The sequence below is a fragment of the Cynocephalus volans genome, chromosome 1, assembly GCF_027409185.1.
Source record: "Cynocephalus volans isolate mCynVol1 chromosome 1, mCynVol1.pri, whole genome shotgun sequence".
Classification (NCBI taxonomy): Eukaryota; Metazoa; Chordata; class Mammalia; order Dermoptera; family Cynocephalidae; genus Cynocephalus; species Cynocephalus volans.
In genome coordinates this window covers 240704901-240726928 of record NC_084460.1, presented here as the reverse complement: position 1 = coordinate 240726928, position 22028 = coordinate 240704901, and the positions used below count along the sequence as shown (strand labels likewise).

General features: G+C 41.5%; 1 protein-coding gene across 2 annotated transcripts in view; it reads right to left on the bottom strand.

Annotated features, from left to right (window-relative positions):
- The window catches only part of RAPGEF4 (Rap guanine nucleotide exchange factor 4), a 285199-nt gene that overhangs the window by 7623 nt on the left and 255548 nt on the right, over positions 1–22028 (bottom strand). Inside the window, exons 22-29 of one of the 2 annotated variants that reach the window (XM_063077705.1) lie at positions 21719–21865; positions 19821–19918; positions 14544–14669; positions 13913–14091; positions 10908–10998; positions 7252–7302; positions 6384–6471; positions 5912–5976 (exon numbers count right to left, since the gene is read on the bottom strand). In XM_063077705.1, coding sequence (XP_062933775.1) covers positions 5912–5976; positions 6384–6471; positions 7252–7302; positions 10908–10998; positions 13913–14091; positions 14544–14669; positions 19821–19918; positions 21719–21865 — 845 coding nt within the window. Of the gene's footprint in view, positions 1–5911; positions 5977–6383; positions 6472–7251; positions 7303–10907; positions 10999–13912; positions 14092–14543; positions 14670–17748; positions 17795–19820; positions 19919–21718; positions 21866–22028 lie in introns of those variants that run through there. The other variant, XM_063077715.1, reaches the window with a different exon arrangement.

Genomic DNA, 22028 nt, shown 5'->3' with positions numbered 1-22028 from the left:
TAAACTCCCTCACTTACACCTTGACTGATTTCTCTCAGGACTAATTCTAAGTATATGTCTTCGGATCTTGTTTGCAAAAATTAATATGCTCCTACAGTTCCTAACCTCCAGGGCTGAGTAATGAGCCCAATGAAAGCTGATGAATTCCCCTCAGGGCATGCACATGTGCAGGGAAGCTCAGAGAGGAAAAATGAGGTAGGGAGTGAAGGGCTCTGACTACCCTCACGGTCGAGTGACCAGGACAAAGACTCCATCCAGAGGAAGGGGAGACCACTGTCTGCACTCCAGCCTAGTACCGGTGAGAGGCTCTGAGGCTACAGTTCCAAACACAAATTTCCCTCAAGCTCTGATACAGGTAATTCCCCTCAAATCCAATGCAGTGTCAGAGATGTGGCATTCTTACCTGTTCACCCTTCTGTGGTACCCTCCCCTTGGGAACAGGTTGGCCAAGTCACACCTTCACTCCTATCCAGACATGTCGATAACCTACCAGGCCTCTACAGCTGTCGTCAGCTTTTCTGGCCAGCTCTGTACAGACTCTTGTGCCCCAAGTGCAAACTCTCCCTTAGGTCTCTTGTCGCTAAAGAGGAGCAGACTTCATGTCTGTTTTTCAAGTTCAGACCAGCAGGCCTCCAGGCAACGGCACCTCACGTTCCCAGACAACTGCCAGAGCTCCCCTTCTTCAGCTATTCCGCCTCTTGTCTCACAGTCGCTTAAGGAGCTGTTCCTTGACTTCAGGCCTCTGCTAAATGCCTGCCCTGAACTGTTTCTGTCTTTCCTTCTGTTGCCCCTTAAGATCTTTACCATCTTTGTTCTTAATGTTTGCCAGATTGTCTTTTCTTTTCTTTCTGCCCCTACAGATTTGACTCTGTTCCCACCTATTTGCCTATCAAATACAGGATCTCTGTCAATTGTTCCTTGCTCAGCACATGTAAAACCACATTCACACCATCTGGTTATTTCACTCAGACCCCCAGATACATGGGACAAGAATTTTTTTCCACAATAAGATCTAGAAATATATAGTCTCTCACCTACAAAGATTGTGCCCGTGACAGCAACCAAATGCACAGTAAGAACCAGCGATAAAAGGGACCCAGGAGCTGAACCAGCCTTCACTGTGTGCATGACTGGGAAGAACCCTGAGCCCTGTCCCCAAGCTGTGCATCTTTAATACCTCAGAGTTGTGTGACATATATAGAAGATACACATGCATAACACATGCATAATGTTCACGCTATATCTTAGATATGATGGTCATGGTACATGGCAGCTCAGGTACCTGTCCAGGCACATATATAGAGTACGTGTACATCTCTGCATTTGGGGAAAGACACTGAAGAAGAGATACAGTTAGCACCACAGGGAGGAGGGGAGACAGAATAATGTCCCGTTAAGAAGAGAAGGTAAAGGGAAAGTCATCTTGTGTAAAGTCTCAGTTATGCAAAATGCTTTGGGATATCCTGGTTAATCAAATTTTCTAATAAAATAAAACACACTTTTGGGTTAAATTTCTGCACTGTTCTACCCCATTAAGTCCATCACTGGAATATAATTTGGGTCTTCTTTTATTCAGCAAATATTTCTTGCATTTTTACAATGTGCCAGACATCTTTATGGGCGCTGGCAAAATATCAGTGGACAAATAGATAAGACACCTAGTCCAGGGCACTTACATTCTAGTGGGGAAGACAGACAATGAAGAGGCCAGTGAAGAAGCTCATCTCAGGCATGAAACCAGCTATCAAAGCAAGGTTATCTGTCAGACAACCTGCTGGGTGTGGAGCAGCAGTGTTAGAAGGGTGGTCAGGGAAGACCCCTCAGAGGCGGGGACATATGAGCTGAGCCCTGAATAATGAGAAGGGGCCAGACAGGTGAAGTCTGGGGTGAAGAACATTCCAGGCACAGGTAACATCCAGTGCAAAGGCCCTGAGGCTGGCAGAAAAAGGAAGAAGGCTGGTCCCACCAACTGAGTACAGAAAAGAGAGAGTGTGACATATGCTGGACAGGTACTTAGGAGAAGTCTGGATTGTATTATGTTATGGTATATACCATGGTTTTATATCCCACTGATCCATCTGCACAAAGTTATCTCTCCTGTATTTTGCTTCTCTTTTATTACTATTGTGACCTAGTCTTTTGTTGATTTTTTGGTTGACTTTTAATATTTCATGTGTTTATGTTTTATCTTTTCAACTCCCTGTAATTTCCTAAAAGCCAAAGATATCTAGATATCTTTACATTTCCTATTAAAATCCTTTGCCTGAACACTCTACACATGTCATAATGCTTTGAAGCATACCCGCTGGAAAATCTGCATTTAGCTTGGTTTGTGAAATCTATATAAAGAAGTAAACTTTCAAAGTACTCTTGTAGATTTCCCTTATGTTGGGGAGATCCTGGGAATTGGCTGGATTCGAACATTTATATTTTTTACTTAGAGGTTCTGTTTTCCATAGTTTGTGATAACAAGTGCTATTCTCTCCATGAATCCTGAAATAGTACTATTGGTGTTAGAAAACATATTGCTGCTAATTACATAATGATATGCATAGTGATACAAAAATAAAAGGATTCAAAACATTTCTCTTTCTTAATAAATTAGCTTTGTTAATGTTTCCAGAAGTATAGAAGTTTTCCCCATGCTTCACATTACAAACTGACTACCTTAAAAATCATATTTATAAATAAATATACCTAAATAAGGGTATGTTTGAAATAGAACCAACCTCCTAATACAGTAGCGACTGTGCCTATCAGCATGTTTTATGCAGCCTGTGATAGTGGCAGCCGGCCAGCATATTATCCTCTAATCCATTGCTAGTCTACCTCCTAAATGTTATAAATATTCATGTATGCCATAGAAAGCTACGCAGGGCTTTATGCAAACATTTTTTTGAATACTCCTTTATGTTCCCCCCAAATGAAAGAATGCCTGCCTTTTTTTTTTCTTAAGGATCAGAGTGTGAATTCTCTTTTGTTCATACCCATAAATCCTGAAAACCAATAAGCAACAAATTCTCTAATCCTCATTTCATACCTCAAGGGTAAAGAAGTTCAAAATAAAAATACTTAGGGTTGGCATAGCAGTTTGCTGTGACTGCACAATGCTGCCACCAAGAAGAGGCATCTGTTTCTGGCTACCCTGGTGACTTCTGCCCCTGGCAGGGGCTCCCAATGGGGACACAGCCCACCAGTCTCACAAAGGCTGCCAGCTCTGCTCGACACCTGGGCCTTGTTGATGGATGACTGGGAAACAGCACTGACATTGACCTGAAAAGGAAGATGTATACTTCGCCAAAACCCATAGTAATAGCAGCAGCCACCAGTGGTGGTAGTGGTGGTGGTGCTATGGGGACAAGCTGGGCTAATTTATGAGGAGAAAACATTGGAAAGTTGGTAACAAGTGTCAGATTGGTCATTGGTCAAAGACAGGTCTAGAAAACATAATCAAGTCTTTTTGAAATTCCATTTTATTTTCCAGTAACATCTAACTCATAGAAGGTCAATTCTAAAATCAAATTTTCTCATGGTATGACTTGTCAAAAGAAATAAAATTTATAAAGCTGCTGAAGCAGAGAACTAGCAATATACCTTTAATCCTCTTTCTCCTTCTCTTTCACAGTAATGGAATCTCCTAATTTTTAGTGGAGCATGTGGATACCCCAAATAAGGGGTACATGTTCTAGCCTTCCTTTCATGTGACTGAGTTTCTGGCCAATAAGTGTGAGTGCAACTTCCAGGTTATATCCCTAAAGTGAAGAAGCACGCCTTCACCTTCTCCTTCCCCTTCCCTCTGGGTGGAATGGGAATGTGGTAGTTGCCGTCGTGGACCATACGGGTGGTCAAATGGCAAGAGAGAGGAAGCCTGGAACTTTGACCGCTTCCTGGAGCACAGCTGTCATACCTGCTTGGACTCTTAAGTGAGAAAGAAAGACAGCCATCTTGCTTAAGCCATAATTAATTTAGGTTTCCTTTACTGCAGCTGAACTACTACCCTAGCTATTTATTCAGTCACTTTTAAGCAAAAGTGGACTCTCTGAGAGCAAGGTGTGAAGGACCTCTTTCCTCACCACTAAGCCCAGAACACACTGTTGTGGGAGTGAAGTGCAGAAATGCGAAGGGAGCACTCTTGTAGTATCCACTGAATGCGATCTTGACTATTCCTTCACAGGTTATGGATGAGACACCAAGATCTAAAAACCCGACGAAACATCTTTCATCCTCCCTGATAGATGGCTGGCTTTGCATACTTCACTGTTCTTATTTGTCCTGCTTATTTAACTTTACTGATCAAAGGTTCTAAAGCTCAATCAACCATCTAGGAAAGACTGACTTCTACATCCTGTGCACATGTATATTTTATAGTTAAATGGTTGGCTTAGCCACCCTCAGTCTGCATTTCTGCATAAGTGATCCAGAAGGGTCTTTACCCATTTGCTAAACCTTTCATTTCTGGAAAACAGATTTTATTTTCAGAAACCAGGGAAATTGTCTAATCCTCCATACTAATAAGTGAGCAAAGAATGTTTTTTACTTTGATCAAAAATTATTAAACTGACACAGTAATAGGGATGTTCATACCCTGCCTTTGGTGTGGGGGCTGGGAAGGAAGACTGATAAGAAAATATTTGCCCTCTGGTATAGACTGTCTTTGAGGAGTGTGTACTTATAGTGTGTGCTATTTCCTAAGAAGCTTAGGACATGGGAGCCTAGTGCCATGCAATAGCCTTTATGAGGCTGGGCTTTGCAATAAGCTCATTCTCAAGGCTGAATGGTGCTGATCCCTATAGGATTACTGCAGGGTGTTTCAAATTCTCCTGGAGTCACACATACTAGCTTAATTTCAAGAAACAATTAGAATAACATTTTTCTGATAAGAATTCTATAGCACTTTATGGCTTACAGGAACAATTATATACCATGGATCTACCAACAATCCAGACACAGATGGAGCAGGCGTGATCCCCATTTTCTGCTGGGGAAACCAACCCACAGAGAAGTAAAAGGACAGCTGCGAAGTGATGAAACTGAGTACCGAACCTCATGTCTCCTGAACTCCAAGTCCTGGGCTTTCCCACAGTGGCCACATTCATACTGCAAATCATAACCCTGGGCAAATGCTTGCCCACATGGAGATAAAACACTGTACCACTCCATCCATCCGGGCAGCAGTCAAACGATTGGCAAGACAATGGAGCATTCCATTAACATGCACTATGTTGCTAAAGACAGGTTTTGGCATGGCTTGCTTTACTGCTCCACAGAAGATAAGAAAATAAACTGCAAAGTAACTAATGCCAGTTAGCACTGCTTTTTTTTTTTTTTTTTTGGTGCAGTTGGGGTAGGAGGGTGGCTGGAAAATGCTAAATATGTGCCAGTTCCACATTTGCTACTAAAAAAATATTTTTGGTTATGAAGATTCTCAAGTTCCCTCTCTAGACTTGGGTGAACTTTACTGGGATAAGCAATACACATTTAGATAACACTCCATAATAAAGATCTGCTATAGAGTTGCCTTTCATTTACATGCACTAAAGTCAGGTAGAGCAGATAAACATTTCAAAGGCATCCTGGGGCAGTCTAGCTCCACACACCTTGCAACAAAACAACAACATGGAAGTCAGTCTGGAACATTTGTGCATTTTACCAACAGGCAGCCACGGACGAAACACATAGCATAAAAGCTAGCTGCTGCTGTGAGCCTCAGCATAAATACTATTCCATTTCACAAAAGAGAACTGACAGAATAAAATAGGTAGCCAATTTGAACCAAATATTTCAAAACTCCTTTATGTGTAGCTACCTTTTTAACATGGCAGCATGTATGGAAATTATTTCTTTTATTAGTACAAATGCAAATTTTATTTTAAAAAAAACATTGTGGTTAAGGTTATATTACCGCACGTACCATTTTTTCAAAGTTTACTAGATTGTCAGTGAACGTCTTGTTTCCCTCATGAGTAAATGTCATATCTGTAAAGAAATAAAAGCCACATTCTAATCACTAACCGAAATATGTCATATAAGAAAGCACAATAGCACCATTAGATTATGCTGATGCATTTGCATAACACTGCAGTTGAAAAAGCTATAACAGTTCCTTTTATGTTAGGTGTTTAACTTTCTAAATCACTTTACCTGAGATCAGTAAAATTTCTAAACTAAGCCTGTTTCACTAACAAGTCTTCCAAATTATGGGTCACTGCTCCTCTAATCGTCCTCCTAACCCTCTCAGAAGAGTCAGGGCTGAGAGGTGATGGCAAAGAAGAGGGAGGGATGGGATCATTCTTCCCAAAGAGAGCAATCTGATCAGGGTAGTGTTCATTTTTCTTCCCCAAGCACTCATCACCTGCTTGGTCTGTGCATTTTCTTAGGGTTACCTTTAATGAGCAAAGGCATGAAGGGGATGAGAGGTGGTTCCAGCTTAGCTACTGTCAGCCTGTAGGCCCTGTGGTTTCTCGAAGGATCCTTGGGAGAGACAGAGAGATGCTGGTCAGTGACACGTGACATATAGACACTTTGACTTCCTGGTACACCCAGCCTTGTCATCCCGTCAACAGGAATTTTTGAATCAAGTGTAGATACAAAAGAAAGGCAGATTTAGTGAAACAAATTGATTTGTGCTTTAAAACAACTTCATGTATGGAATGAAAATATTTTGCTTTTTTGTTTCCTCTCTTGTGTGAAAGGGAGATTTGCCTGCAAGGGCCAAGGGGAGAGATTCCCTTTGAAAGCAAATATGAAACATGTAAAACAAACCTCAACCATGAGATTCCCCTTCTCCTGAATCCCCACCTCCTTCCTAGGAATTTGGCAAACTCCCCTCCCTGCCCTGCATAGCTGGTCCTGACTCGTCCTCTGAAACCAGCCATCACTCTTGGCAAGTCCCACTCACTCTTTGTCTGTCAACACCTCCCAGACAATGGGGAAAAATAATTTTGGCAAGCCAAGGAAAATGCAGCTTCTAACCCATAGCCTACCTCAGCCAGATGGAAAGGACCCTATTACACTGCTTTTCTTAGTTACACAAATTGACCTTATGTGGGACATAAGTCGTCTTTAAGTTAGTTCCTGGAGGTGCCATTCATTAGTGAGACATGCTTGTTTTAGCAGCACTAAAAGGGATCATAAACTTCTTAAAGTCATACAAGGACAGATAAAATTTCTGAAATGAGAACTTCAATTCAGCTAATCAGAAACTGGATTAATGCAGACAGTGAGCAGAATAAAGGAGCCACTGTCACTTACCATTAAACTTTCAAACTCCGCATAGAACTTCTTGAACTTGCTTGGCAGTTTCTGTTAATGAAATGAAAATGCCACATGCATATGTCAGATTCAATATCTAGATATGTATTCTCTGTTACCATTTCTAGGGAAAACGTATTTCTTTTGGCTGTTAATCAAACATCTCTGAGACAGGCTGGACTGTAATCTGTCCTGTCATCTGAGAATAATCTTCTGGAATACAGAGAACTCTCCTTTTAAAAGACATAACCGAGTTGAACCAAAAAGAACTATGGATGCTTTGGTCTTACTGCTTTTATAATGTTTTCTGAACTGGATGATTTATAAAGAAGACTTGCATTCTCCAGATTATAAGTGGTCTGGGGACACCCCACTTTTTTTTTCCCACTCTGATTCCTACAGTCAGGAATTTAGACTAAAGAATATTAGGATTAAAAGAGCTTTAGAAACTATTTCAACCTTCTTCCTCCCTTACAACGTAAATTATGTGAGAACAGGGATTTTTATTAGTTTTCTTTACTGCTATTTCCTCAGTGCCTAAAAGAGCTGGGTACGTAGTAGGTGCTCAATAAACAGTCATTTGAATAGATTAAACCTGTGTTTTACAGATGGAAGAAATTAGTCTCACAGTTTAAATGACCGGCCCAAAGTCATCCAGCTGGTTATCCTCGGGGCTCTGGGATCCCCATTGCCTGCCGCCTTGTCCGCTCCCTCCCTATATGCTCCACGCTCTGCATGTGTGTGTTCCTCCCACATAATTCCTCTGCCTGGCTATAGTACACTGTTCGATAGCTCCATCAATCTATCCATGTCCCCTGTTTGCATCTGGCACATAACTCAGCACCACTTACTGTACTCGCATGTCTGCAACAGTGGGTCAAAATGGAAGCATCTTTCTAATTACTGGTTCCCTCTTCGCTTCTTAGGTTCTGAGTTTTTAGTAAAGCTGAACTTTTCTTTAGACAGGGTCAAACCAAGATAGAGCCATGTGATGTTTCCCATGCTGGGACCATGCAAGCACTGACCAAGTCCTGGGCCTCCCGGATTCCCAGCTCTGTTCATCTCTGCACGGTAAGTCGAACTTCAGTGGCTGATTCACCAACGAGGGCTCTGCAATCCACAGAAGAGCTCCTCCGGCCTTTTTCTCTTTCATATGAATCAATTTGCCATAGGCCCATTAAATATTTGTAAAAAATCTTACTTTGTTTCTAGCAACTAGTTTTCTACATATCCTCCAAACATTTTCCTAGTGCCTGTTTTCAAGTTAGATTTCTGGTAAACTTGATGAATATTCAAAGGGCTGGAAGCTGGTATGGGCACCAAGGGATGCAAAGATCTCATCCCACATGGAGTGTCCAAATCACCCTGTTAGGCAGTAACTTTCTGTGAATATAGTCCATTTTTCCTATTAAGAGTGAATTATACTTTTGTTTAGACCTCTGTCATTCTAGGTCTCTTTCTTTCCTCAGCTGGATTTTAGGTCAAAGGTAGTAGAGTATATGGTAATAAAAAATGTGTGTTTCTGAGTACTGTTCTCTACCTACACCCCATGCAGTGTTCTCAACAAGGGCCATTCTGCCAACCCAGGGACATTTATTTGGTAGTGTCTGCAGACAATTTTTTGTTGTCACAACTGGGCTGAGGTGTCTTAAGAAGTGTTAATAATATATGGTGGGTGGAGGCCTGGGATGCTGCTAAGCATCCTACGATGCACAGGACAGCCCTCCACCGTGAAGAACTGTCCTGCCCCAAGTGTCAACAGTGACGAGGCTGAGAGACTGCTAGAGATTATCACTCTCATTTGCTTCACCTCAGATTGGTTTTTCCCCTCTATTTTGAACCCTTCTGTTTACCATGTGGTTCAGCTTTATTTTCTATTTTGTTCATTGACTGTTGCACACATGCTCTGTAGTTCCTTGAGGTCAGGCACCATTTCTCACTCCACTCATGTGGCCACCACGGTACTCACTGGAGTGGTATGGGAAGCCGTTGTGAGATTCTCGGGAAATACAGGTCAGTAAAGCAAAATCAAAGAGGCTTATGTATGAAAGCTCTTCCTACAGAATTATGTAATTACATTGAACCTTAAAAAATAAAGGCTTATAAGTGATGAAAGTTTAATCTTCTCTTCTCAGCAACATACAGTGATGAAAACAGAAGCTCATAAGACTCATAATACCTCTGTCACCAGTGAACACGAAGAACTGGCCAACTGGCTACCTCTTTTGGCTGACTGCACCTCCCAAGCAGCTTCCCATTTTTCTCTTTAGACCAGGAAAGGGGACTCAGATAGTGTTTCCCACATGACCTTAATGTCTGGCTGCTATTATGTGGTACCTACACTTGGCCTCCTCGGATCCCTATGAGAAGGCTTTATGCCTTTTCTGATTTTCCCAACCAATTCACTTGGACTACTTGGGGGGATGAGAAGCTTGAAGCAGGTTGAGGAAGGCAGACTGTTGGAGTGGGAACTCTAAGTCTCCAGACATTCCAAGGCAGGGGAGCTGCTCTATGGTGTCATCGCTTAGATGGATTGGCAGCACTGACCCTGTCCTTTGCTAGCTGGAAGATGATACAGCTGCGTGGCACAAAGGCCTCACCAATTCCCTCATTCCTATATTCAGGGGATGAGCTGCCATGTGCTGCATCTGCCTGGAATTTTAAGAGAAACCCAAGACAGAAGGACTTGTGAAGACCTGCCCTATAAACAATGGAAACATTTAGGAGGGACAAAGAAAGAAAATAGTCTCAAAAGGGAAATGGGGAAGAAAATAATTTCAAGGAAAATATTCAGAGATGCAAACAGCTGCCTTTAAACATCATGGTGGATTGAATCTCTATTACATACTCCTTGCCCTCTTTTTGTGTCCCACTTACACATACTTTTTTATTTTTAGTAAGTGTCTATTTTTGTGTGTATGTTCTATTAGAGATTAGTATTTCTTCAACTATATGGCACACATAAGAGGACAAGCACATTTTGAGTACTAAGCTAATGATAAACAACCATGTTTTCTAGCTTGAATAACCAGCTATCAGCAAACTACTCATTATATGTGCTACAGAAATTCACAACACACCTGCGTAACTTTTGCCCCAAACTGAATACTAGCTAACTGTTGTTTCTCTACACACAGAAGTCTGCCAGGTAGTTAAGAGACACAGTACTCAGCTGCTCCAGACAGTTGGGCTCCTGGCTATTTCTCCCAGGAGCAAAATGACTACTTGGATAAAGATGGATCTTTTATCCTCTCTCAATCAGAGATAAGACTTACTGCAAAAGCAATAAGCAGACATTTCAGAGAACAACAGAATCTATGAGCAAAACTTTTGAAGTCATCCAAGCAATGCTCTTCCTTCATGTTCTATCTAGGAACTGAACTTACTATTTACATTGTGTAGATTGAGAATCTCAAATCCCTGCATTCACATTCCCCGCTGCTCCTCCCCACCAAACACACGACAAAAGGACAATATCTTTTTAAATTCTTACTCTGAGACAACTGGAAAAAGGAGACAGGTCACCTCCCTCTAAGTGTCCCACCTTTTCCATTGTTACACCAGTGTGAGTGATATTTCTATAAAAAAGCTCACTGGTGAGCCTGTGTTTTTATTCTTAAGGCAAAAGTCACAGCTGGATCTCAGCTGCAGCTTACCTCCCACGTTAGTGCCAAACGGCTCACAGCGACGTTACTTAGTCCCATGACGATGGCAAAAAAGGAATTCAGATTTTTGTACTCCTTACAGCTGAAACACAAGAGCCATGTGTTTGAGTAAAATGCCACTTTTGAGTGAGATAAAAAAAAAAAATTAGAGTTCTATTTTCTGATAGTCATTAATATTCGTCAGGACTCCTTTATCAGAAGAGGTACTGATAGATTTAATGCACTGTGCAAGTTCTGCTTGGGTAAACATGTTCTACTGTTTGATTTCTCACTGTAATTTCAGAAAGTTGATGGGTTTGACCACTGAGGTTTGGGTTTAGAGAGGAATTTAAAGATACCTACCTGAAGATTATTACAATCCCAAACTTGCCAAGAGCCTTGTCAGACCTGGAGGGAAATATCTCATGGGAAGGGAAGAGCAAAAGCGAAATGACCTTGGAGACTTCCAGACCTTTAGCCTGAAGGGGACACCCTCCCTTGGAGCTTGGGAGGAAACTAAGTCACACTGTGCAGTCACGATACCTTCTACCTGCCATCCAAACTCTTCTTATCTGTTGGAAAATACCAACTCACAAGGCATGATACCCATGGGCTGGACACTTAATCTCAAGGAGTTTTGAAGCTAAGAAATAACCTAAATAATTGACGCCCAAACCCCTTACTTTCTGTGTTTTACTGATATCAGTGAAGCTGATCATTTTGAATGTGTACTTGCACCACTATTAGCTTTTGTGAATGTATATGTGAGAAAGAAATACGTGGAACAAGACCGAAAATTCTTATTAGAATGGCAATGTTTAGCCTTTAACTTTAAATAAAAAAACAAGGAACCCTCAAGTTCTTCCTACCAAGTCTCTATAGAGGGAAAGAATTCATTTTGCGATAAGCATAAATCTTTTACCCCAAATCAATACCGTTATTTAAGTTGACTACATTATAATTAAATCCTGTTTGGGTTAACATTTTTGTAAAAGGCTTAATTAAATTGTTGTATTTGCTACCATGTTCTCCTTGCAAAGGTAGCAATGACTAATTCTTAAATTGTCTGTGTGGAAATGGGAGAAAATATTTCAGGGAAGCCATAGTGTATCTGGTCCCACTGGGGAGAGAACATAAGCAAGCCCTTTACTTTGTTGGGCCAGTGGCTCCTAGGTCAGGGGCTGAAAGGTATTTAGGAGATACCCAGTGCTGAAGGCAGTGAGTATCATGTACATGTATTTGCCTTTGTTTTGTGTACATAATCTTGAAAGAATAAATGCAGGACTGCAGCCCTGCCTTTCTGGTTACTGCTCTGTTACCAACTAATTTTATCATCCTACGTAAATCTGAAATTTCTCTATGCTTCAGTCTCCCCATATGTAAACAAAAGGATAATAATATCTGCCCCCCCCCCCCCCCGGCCTCCCAAACTTCACAAAGTTCTTGGCAGGGCAAGGAGCTTAAACAGAATATGTTGAAGTTCTCCAAAAACAAGTAAAACAGATGTTACTGCCACTAGGTTTTGATCTTATTCTTGTGGATCTTGGATTTATGGAAGTCTACAATCCTCTCCAGCTGGGCTGTGTAAACAGCTCCACTACAGGACAGCAAGCTCAGCACAGGGCTTCATAATGGTTAAATAATATAAATTAATCTATACTGAAGGTCAAGTGCACCTACTCATTCACATAATCAGGAAGAAAGGGATAAGACAAAAAATTTTTTAAAAATTCCTGGGTTTTTCAAAAGGCTCTCTTATGTTGCCTCTGTAAAATAACAGTATTAAGCCCAAAATGGTTTTCTGATCTCTCACATTTGCGTGCAGATTGCCTCTCTCTTATCCTTGTTATATTTGGTACTACCAGGCTAAGGTGAAGAGAGAATGTGCTCCTTATAATGGGAAAGCACATATTGTCATAGTTTCCATAATCAACTAATTCCAAATATGTGAAGTCATTTGTCCCTTGCAATAAGGCTGTTCAGGCTCCTAGGGAAAGTGGCTGAACCAGAAATACATAAGCAACATTTTACCAAATATTTCTTCAAATAGCCAGCTTTTCCAAATTAAGAGATATCAGCATTTGAATCCAAGGGATTTGGTATTCTGTTGAACCCTCAAATTTTTGGCAAAATAATTCAAGGGATTTGGCAAGCTGATATCTATAAAATGTCAAGCAGCCATTACCTCTTTGTTCAGCCCTGGAAATCAGATTCTGTATGGGATCTAAAGTGTTTGGCTCAAGAAAATTGCCTAGCTGGGGTCACTTGTACTCCTAACCTTCCTTGCTAGAGCTCCCTGCATTTAGAAAGGAAAGGAGTCTCACAGCCACAGGCCACATTTAGCATTTTATTTTTAGCACTGTGGTGATACCAAAAACATGGAAGTAAACAGGAGGTTGTCAGGCATATCTAAATAGCAGGAGAAGATTAAATTCATGTCAGGGAGAAATCTAACTGGCCTCTGCAGTAAATAAATTGTTTCCCACGAAGTGCTGCTAAATAGAATATTTATAAGATGCTTGCTTTTTCTGATGTTTATGGAGATGATTTTCACGTACCAGGTTGCCTTTACACATTTTACTGATTTTACTCTGGCTGAGGCAGATGGGCTGTCGTATATGCATGTTCCACTGCCCTCTACTGTCGAGAATGTGACATGATGGAATTTGACTTGAAGAGCCTTCTGAACAGAACTTTCTACAATGAAACTTTGTTTGCTAAAGCATTCTTTAAATTGAAGGAGGCCAAAGTCTGAGTAGTTTTGAGCACAAAGAGGTCAAATTTTGACTCTAGCATCAGTTTTCTAAGGTGTTAATTTATATATTGATGTCAAATACTACAAAAGCTAGAAGAAATTCATCTTTTACAAGAGTTCAGTTATTCTTGAGCCCCTGTGGTTGGTCCTTGTGCATAAGTAGTTCTCATATCCTGCCTTTCTTTTTAAGATGTAGTCTAAAGAAACAAAGTGAAAACACAGCTCAAAAAGCTTTTTCTCTTTCCAAGCTAAAGATACTTACTGGGCTGCTATCTTAATAAATTTTTTTAAAAGCTGAACACGCTTGCTGAGCTGGGAACAAAGGCAAATCTCAGTGACAACCCAAAACTGAATTTCATTAAATCTTCTCAGGAACAAATCCAAGTTTGCTGTGGTCTTTTTAAAATTATGCCTTCCAAATGTGTGATAGATTAACTCCAGCTAGAAAAGAAAGGAAACCAATTTCACTTATTTGTTTGTTTTTAAATCAAAACACCAGCTACGTTTTTCTACTTGTCAAGACAGTGTTTTATGGATTGGCACATGTGAATTGAGTCACTGACTGGGATGCAACTGGTCCTACAGATTTGAAGGGCTTCCATGAGGCTTGTTAAATACATATATAAATATATAAGCTAGATGTTATTGGCTCAATAAACTCAGGAAGACAAGCCACATATGCCTTTTTATCCTGACATGATAAAAATCTTAAAGATTTTTCTTTAATACTCAAAGGATTTATAACAGACTTTATTATAAACTCAATATGCAAAAAACTTATCATATGATTTCCATACTGCAGCACATATTAAGACTTCCACTTGAGCAGTGCCAGCCAGCTCCATCCTGAATTGCTATGGTACCTACTAATTGCACCCGATTGGGCACCTTACCTCATGCACACAGTTGAAGAGTTCCCAGTCATAAATTGTCATCTGGTATGCTAAATCTTTGGAGCTCATCAGTTCAAAAGTTCCCACTGTTCCAACAGTTGGGCCTTCCTGTTCTGGTAAGGGAGTCTATGAATAATAATGCAAAAATATATCAGAATCGCAACAGATGAGACTTACTGCTGAATGCTTTCAGGAGTTCCTGAGGGGAAAGGATTCTGGAGATGCATTCAGCAATATCTTGAAACTTTACTCAGAGGAGAAAGTTGTCTTTCCTCTTAATGCTCACTTTCTTCAGCGTCACCTTTACAGTTATCATTATAATCAATTCTACTGACTGGAGAATGTGGACTATGGCATGTCAGATTTAGTGAGGAGTGACTTGTGGAGGTTCTCTTCTGCTCGGGTGTGAGAGATCCCTGGAAACTCTTCCATTTCCTTGGTAAAGATGGAAGAAGTTCTTGGAGACTTTTTTCTCCTATTTCCTGCTGATGCTGTTCCAAAGTAGGTACAGGCATGGCAGTTTTGGGTGTTTGTCCACAGTGCTACCTACTACTGCTGTTGACGATGGCGAAGTTACTGCATTCCATCTCCTACAACACACGACCTGGGTGACTAGGTGAGAGAGCACTCTGTGAATGGAGATTATGTATGAAGTGTGATTCCTCTACTCTCTGGGAGATGTTGAGCTGAGAATGATGTTCACATGGTCACAGTATTTGGACATTAGAAGACCAAACTTTGCAACTTACTGGAAGACCCTTCATCCAAAGTTTCCACCTGCCTTACTTATCTCATTTTTATTTTATGACAAATGATCTAAAGTGTTTTTACTTAGTAAGATGAATGATATGCATATGTAGAAAACGTATGTATAATACACTAACATCTATAAATAAAATCGGCAATATATACATTACAAAGTTACAAAAGTCAAAAAGTGAAAAGGATATTTCCGCAATATGATGTTAGCCACATTTTGATATTCAATATTCAAGTCAGAAGTACTAATTTTATACAAGTTCCATCATCATCACCATAACTACTGCATTCTATAAATGCCCACTGCATTCTGGGCACTAAAGACATTATACGTTCAAGATGTAGGTGGTTCCTGCATTTGAAAGTTTACAGTCTAAGAAGGGACCAACCAAGTTTACAGCCTAAGAGTCAGCCCTGACCAGCAAGTACAGCACTACACAGCAACAGTCAGCTCATGGTCTTCACTTGCTTACATAAAGAGACAGAAGTGTCCACACACGTGACTCCCAGATACAGAGACAGACAGATGGGGCAACATCAATGGGATTTTTGAAACTTACTGGGTATGTGAAATGAATGTGTGGACTAAAGAGATCCCTGTAGAAAAGGAGTTGGGCTTTAAAAGATGAAGCTGACAGACTTGGTTGGGTTTTCCCTGAGCATCCAGGATGGTCGTTTAGGTTGAATGATGGCAAGGAAGGCATGAAGGTGGGAAGCTGTCTTGCTTGTCAGGGACAGAGAGCACAAGGGGACCAGATGGACAGCTTCAACAGGGTCTAGAAAGTCTTTGAGTACTGGAGTAGGAGTTTGGGTTTTGTAATAGACCAGATAATAGACCAGGTTAGTGCCAGCTTTAGAGAGCAACAGACTGAGTATAAACCCCATTTTAAGTAAGGAGAGTTGGATTGACTCCCTATCTCTTGAATGTCTGTTTCTAGCTCTGGTAGGTTGGGGTCATAATACCTATCCCTAGGCTTGTTCAGAGGACAAGGAATAATTTAAGTGAAGCATGTAAATATAGTGCCTGGCACTCCCCTAAATTAGTGCACTTTCTAGAAGAGCTGTAGCAATGCAAATGTCCAGGAAAGTGTGATCAGTACAACACCCAGATGTGAGAGCTGAATAGTGTTGTTCCTGATTTACTTTATGCAGGAAACAGAGAATAGGGAAGCAAAATAATGATTCCAAAGTTTTAAAACTTAGGGAATCAACCTGAAGCTGATGGGCGAGTAACTTATGGAAGCAAACGAGGAGAATGGTTTCAACCAGGGTAGGTCTTAGGTAGAAAAGTGGGGGAAGCTTTCAAATTCTAGGGCTCAGGACCAGCCCTCAAGGTCAAACTGGCTCTCCATGCCCCGCCCCCCTCTTGCAGCTGCTACTGGGAACACAGTCCCTCTGCTCCTCTGTGGAGCTGCCCCTCTTGCTGTATTCCTTGGGCTCCCTTTCTCCTCAAGATTGGAAAGACTCAGTTTACCTTGTTCCCTATCTCTCTTCCTTGAGGCCTTATGGCCCTTCATAAAAATGATAAATTAACCCAAAAACTACAGGGAAGATTCCAATACTAAAGCATATGCAAAGTTCTTCTAGCCATGGATGCTGGTCTATCACTCCTGTGCCCCTTTCGAGAGAAGAACAGAAAGCTCTGTTGAATCTCCACTTATACGTGAGTGGACAGGGCTCGCCACACCTCCCTCCTCCTTGGCAAAGGGCAGGCTGACCCCTCCTCATCCTCCATGCACCCAACAAACAGGCAGTCTAAGCAGCAAAGGGTGCTTCTCTCTCTGAAGGGGGGAAGTTACATGCTGACCCTGGGCCTCAGAGAAAGAGCTCCTGGGGTCATTTTCTCATAGATATCCCTGTGGATACTTCCTACAGATGAGGCACAGCAGAGCTTATGTAGGGTCTGCAATGCAGACAGGTATGAAAACTGCCTATGAACAAACACACAATTCCAATGGATCTCCCCATCAAAATACCTTAAGAGATAATTGGTTTGTTAAGGCTGGATGTCGGTGATTGGGAGAATAGGATTGTTCCATTTTCTAGAGGAGGACTTTTTTAAAAATTGAAATATAGTTCATTGTACATATCTGTGGGGTACAGCATTGAATATCAATACCTGTGTGCAACATGTGATGCTCAAATCAGGGTAATTAGTATATTCAACTTAATACAATGTAATCATTTTTCACAGCCCTTTACCAGTTCCTTCCTTCCCCTTCCCCTCCCCCTCTCCCGCTCCTACCTCTTGTAACCTCAGTTCTGTTCTGGATGAGGAAATTAAGACAAAAAAGGATGTGCTGTTGTCAGTGATGAAGAGACAGCTAGTGGACGCTGCATCCCAGCATCCCTCTTTCCTGTGCTCCCACACCCTCTGTACCTAGCTCTGCGATGGCACTTGTCACACTGGATTCTCACACTGTGAATCCCTTGAGATACAAGGACCGTGATGGTTTTGGAGACCATTCCAGAGCCAGAACCATTCACAATGCCTAGAATGAGGTAGTAGACATTAAATAAAAGTCTGAGGAACCAGTGAATGGATAAAAGTAGAACCAAAAGTACAGTACAATGGGATTTTATGGTAATTTGCTCTGTACTAACATTTATACTTAAACAAAATATCAAAGAGAGTAAAGCTCTAGAATCTGAGCTCTTAACCACTAGGATAAATTGCTGGCACTCTACTAATTATAGACAGCACGATTTAACACTAAAACTTGTTCTATTCTGGGCTGCTTGTGTTAGTGTCATCTCCCTAACTTGACCGTAATTGTCGTAAGGACAGAGGCTCCGGGCACATGTTCTAGAGTCACATGGAAGCTAGCATGGAACCAAGCACAAAGCAGATACTTCATAAGTATGTGCTGATAGATCAAAGGGTTTGGCCAACATTCTGTACTGAAGACATCCTCTGCACGACTCTTCCTAGAAGGACTGTCCTCAAACAACAGTGAGTGGCAGGGTGCTGACAGGGAAGAAGCTAAAACAAGCTCCTGTCTGGGGTACTTGTTGCAAAGAAGTTCCTTTAAACTATTCAGGCCTTAAAATGGAAGATAAGAAGGACTGAGAACCTGGAAGGCTGCAGGATTGTGTGCAAATAAAAGGAGGCTCGGAAAGTTAATATCTGCCTGACAGGGGGCTGGAGGTGGTCCACTCTCTCAATCTATAAGCCACATTCGGTTCACGCTGCAGCCAAGAACCAGCTGGCAAAAGAGGCCAAGCACCCAAGAGGTAAAAATGTCATGCAGTACTTTCAATAGGGCTACAGCTACACTGACTTTTTACAGCTTTCTTTTCCAGGAGAGGGCAGCACGACTCATCCATGACAATTTTTTCCAATCCTTTTAAACTGGGAAATATTTAGTTAGAAAGCAATGGATGTCTTTGATTAAAAAATATATGGAAAAGACTGTGAGCAGATTCAGACCTCTTAGCACTGGTGGCTGAGGAAAGGGGATGGTGCTTGTGGGCTGACGGATGAGGGATTAGTAAGAGAACTAACGCTCTCCAAATAAATTGAAGATATTGCAAAAATCTCCTTCACTGCACTAGTGTGCACAAAATGGCTCTCCTCAAAACAGAAAATCAGGATTATGATGATATTATGGTTCTTGGTTCTTAGATTATGATGACGCTAAAACAAGCTCTAAAAAGTCCAAGGAGGAGAATTTTGATTTACCTATAAGGGCCAATTGGATTAAACTTGAAACCTATTCATGCATCACTTATGTAGTTGAACGCTCTTGCCAAAATTCGATGCAGTTTACCTCGGGCTTTCGTGTTGTACTTTTCTTATGAGAGAAGCCCTGTGTGTCCAAAGACTGAGAAAACTAGTTTCTATACCTTCTGAATTTGCCCCATAGGTTTCCTAAGATACTGTAATTGCTACTGCTACTCACCTCCATGCCTAATTTTTATACGATAAATAGAAATGGATGGTGCTACCTGCATAATAAAGAGCAGGCTACTCAATTATTAGCATGGGCCAATTAGTCCTTTACTTATAGAAAGCTCTGTGTGGCTGCAAAAAAGTGTTTTGGAGACTTAGGGAAGGGTCTGGCTTCTGACATTTCCTACACAAGGCAGAGAGAGCCCTTTTGGGGAAAAGCATTTCTTTTAGACAGGATAGTGGCTTTGCTGTAATGCATTTCTGATAAGCAGCAATAAGTTGTTTTTAGAAAAGAAGAGTTATTTCCATGCTGGTCTAAGTATTCAGATTTTTAGTATTAATATTTAAACTGGGGCCATTTCAATGAGGTGAATTACAACAAAGAGTTCTGAAAGCTGAATTACTACCAGTAGTGGTGCTATGTGGTTAATTTCCACAAAAAGAAATCTAAAGCTCAGAGCATCTCAAACGAGCACCTGAGTCTTACCTAATAGGCCACAGAAAAAGAAAAAGCCAAGTAGCATTCAAGACTTTTTAGCAACTAGGTTCAATATGGCTGCAAAATTAAGCTCCAGACAAGTTTTTCTGATTGCAGATGCTGCTCTGAGGAGGCCCTCCACACCTACCAAGGAATCGAATTGCTCTCGCAGGCAAGCAAACAGGCGTCCATTAATGGTGAGCGTCGTAAATACCGAAACATCATTAGGTTTGAGCACCACCTTTTCTGTGAACATAAAAAGCATGAGATTGCCTATTAAATACATCTGAGATTTGCTGCACTGCCCTAATCACACCAACAAATTGCCAGCTCGGTGAATTACCGGAACACGCAGAGCGACTGCATAAAATATAGTACTGAAGGGACCCACAGCATAAAAAAGACATAGCTTTCATGCAGACACACGACACTCAGGATGCCATCAGAAAGACCACAAAACAGGAATGGAAATACCTGAGGGTCAATTCACCCAGTTCTGTGATGCAACTGTATTGTATACAAAAACTGCACATGCTATTTATACATATATAATAAGTTATGTTTCTACATGCTGATAACCCCAGCTCTTTGGGGAAGGAAAGATCACTTTTAGAAAACTTAGGGGGTTTCTGAGATCCCACATGATTTTAGATACAAAATCTATTATTGTTTTTTCATTTATTCCCTAATTTGCAAAGTAATAGCAGTTAACTAAAGTCTTCTACATTTTAAAAATTAATTCATTCAATACATATTTGTTTAGCATTTACTACATGCCAGATGCCACTCCAAGCACTGGGGAGACAGAAGGGAACAATAAGGAAAAAAGGTCCCAGTCCTACATCAGAGTTGGGGATGCAGACAACGAACACGATATATTAGAGAGTGAGCAGTGATGAGGAAAAAACACAGCAGGGAAGCAGGCTAGGAAGAACGTGGAAGGGGAGAGGTTAAAATTGCAGGAAGGGAATCAAGCAAAGAAAGGAGGGAGGCCTCAGTGAGACACTGACATTTGGGTAAAGACCCAAAGGAAGTCAGGGACCTGGGAGATCTATGGGAAGAATGTGACAGAGGGATCAGTGAGGGCAGACATCCTGGGTTCTGTTCACTCAGGACAGAAATGGAAGAGGAGATCTTGGGAATCCAACATGCATTTTAAAATTCTACATCAATGGAATCATTTGCCTTAAAACACAGCAGAAATGGCTCATCGGTTCCTGAAGGACCTCCACTCCCATCTCAATGCTATCAAATCATCACCCAAGAAATTAACCTGACCACTCCTTCCTCCAGTCTCTTGCTGCAATGTGGCTGACCATTCCCACCACTCTTGCCAGCACAGATTGTAATTATTTATTTACTGTCCACCTCCTCCCTGGCCTGGGAGCAACTTGAGAACATGGTCTGTGTCTAACTCATCCTCTCCTGTCACAGCCACACTAAGTGGCCCGTAAATATATGACGGATGAATAAATGACATTTCAGGAAAGCATACAGTCATCAAGGACAATGAAAGGAACTGTGATCCAGGGGTGGAGGAGAAAGATTCTTCACTCTGTTTGATGAGCGGGGCTCCTGCCCTCTCTACTGGGCAAGGAGGGGACCTTCCTCAACTGCAAAGAACTAGCCTCTGACCACCTCCAACTTCAGACTTGCAGAAAACTATGGTCTTTAGCTTAAGCTAAATTCCCTCTTTGGGTTCATGTTTCTCAGGCCTCCTGCCATAAGCTTTTTTGTTTAGGGTTTGCACTGAAAGAACTCCAGGCTGATGTTCACACCAGAGTCTACAAGTGCAGCTGCCTCAGGTAAGTTGCTTCACCTCTTTCTGTTTTAGAGCAGGTAGAGTGGGTACCTACAGGATAGGGGATGTTGGACACTCACCCAGCCCATCTCTAACTGCACTATTTCTATTACTTGTGGGGGCACACACAGCACCAATTCATCCTCTGGGTCTGCCTGGAGTAGCCATGCTAACTCCTCGCATGTTTCTGTTTGGATAGGTTGTCCCATTTTGCAGAAGCCCCAAATACTAGTTAAGGCTGTTACCTCCTCCGGAACTCATCTTGACTACGATCAGTCCTTCCCCGGAACCCAGTTTGTCGGTGACTGCGCTGAGGACTTCCTTCACCGAGGCGGCCACCGGCACCCGAATGGTTGTGTAGGTGTGGTCCATGCAATAGACCTTAAACAAAACTACACAAAGACAGTAACAATGTGGTCAATTGGTCTTGGGAGTTCTTAAGAAAACCCTAAGTGATGCAAAATGTTTAGACATCCCCTCAAATTGGTGTCACCTTTCCTTTCTTACTACTGTATTTATTTGCATGGTCTATGCCTATGTCTGCTCCCTTCTGAA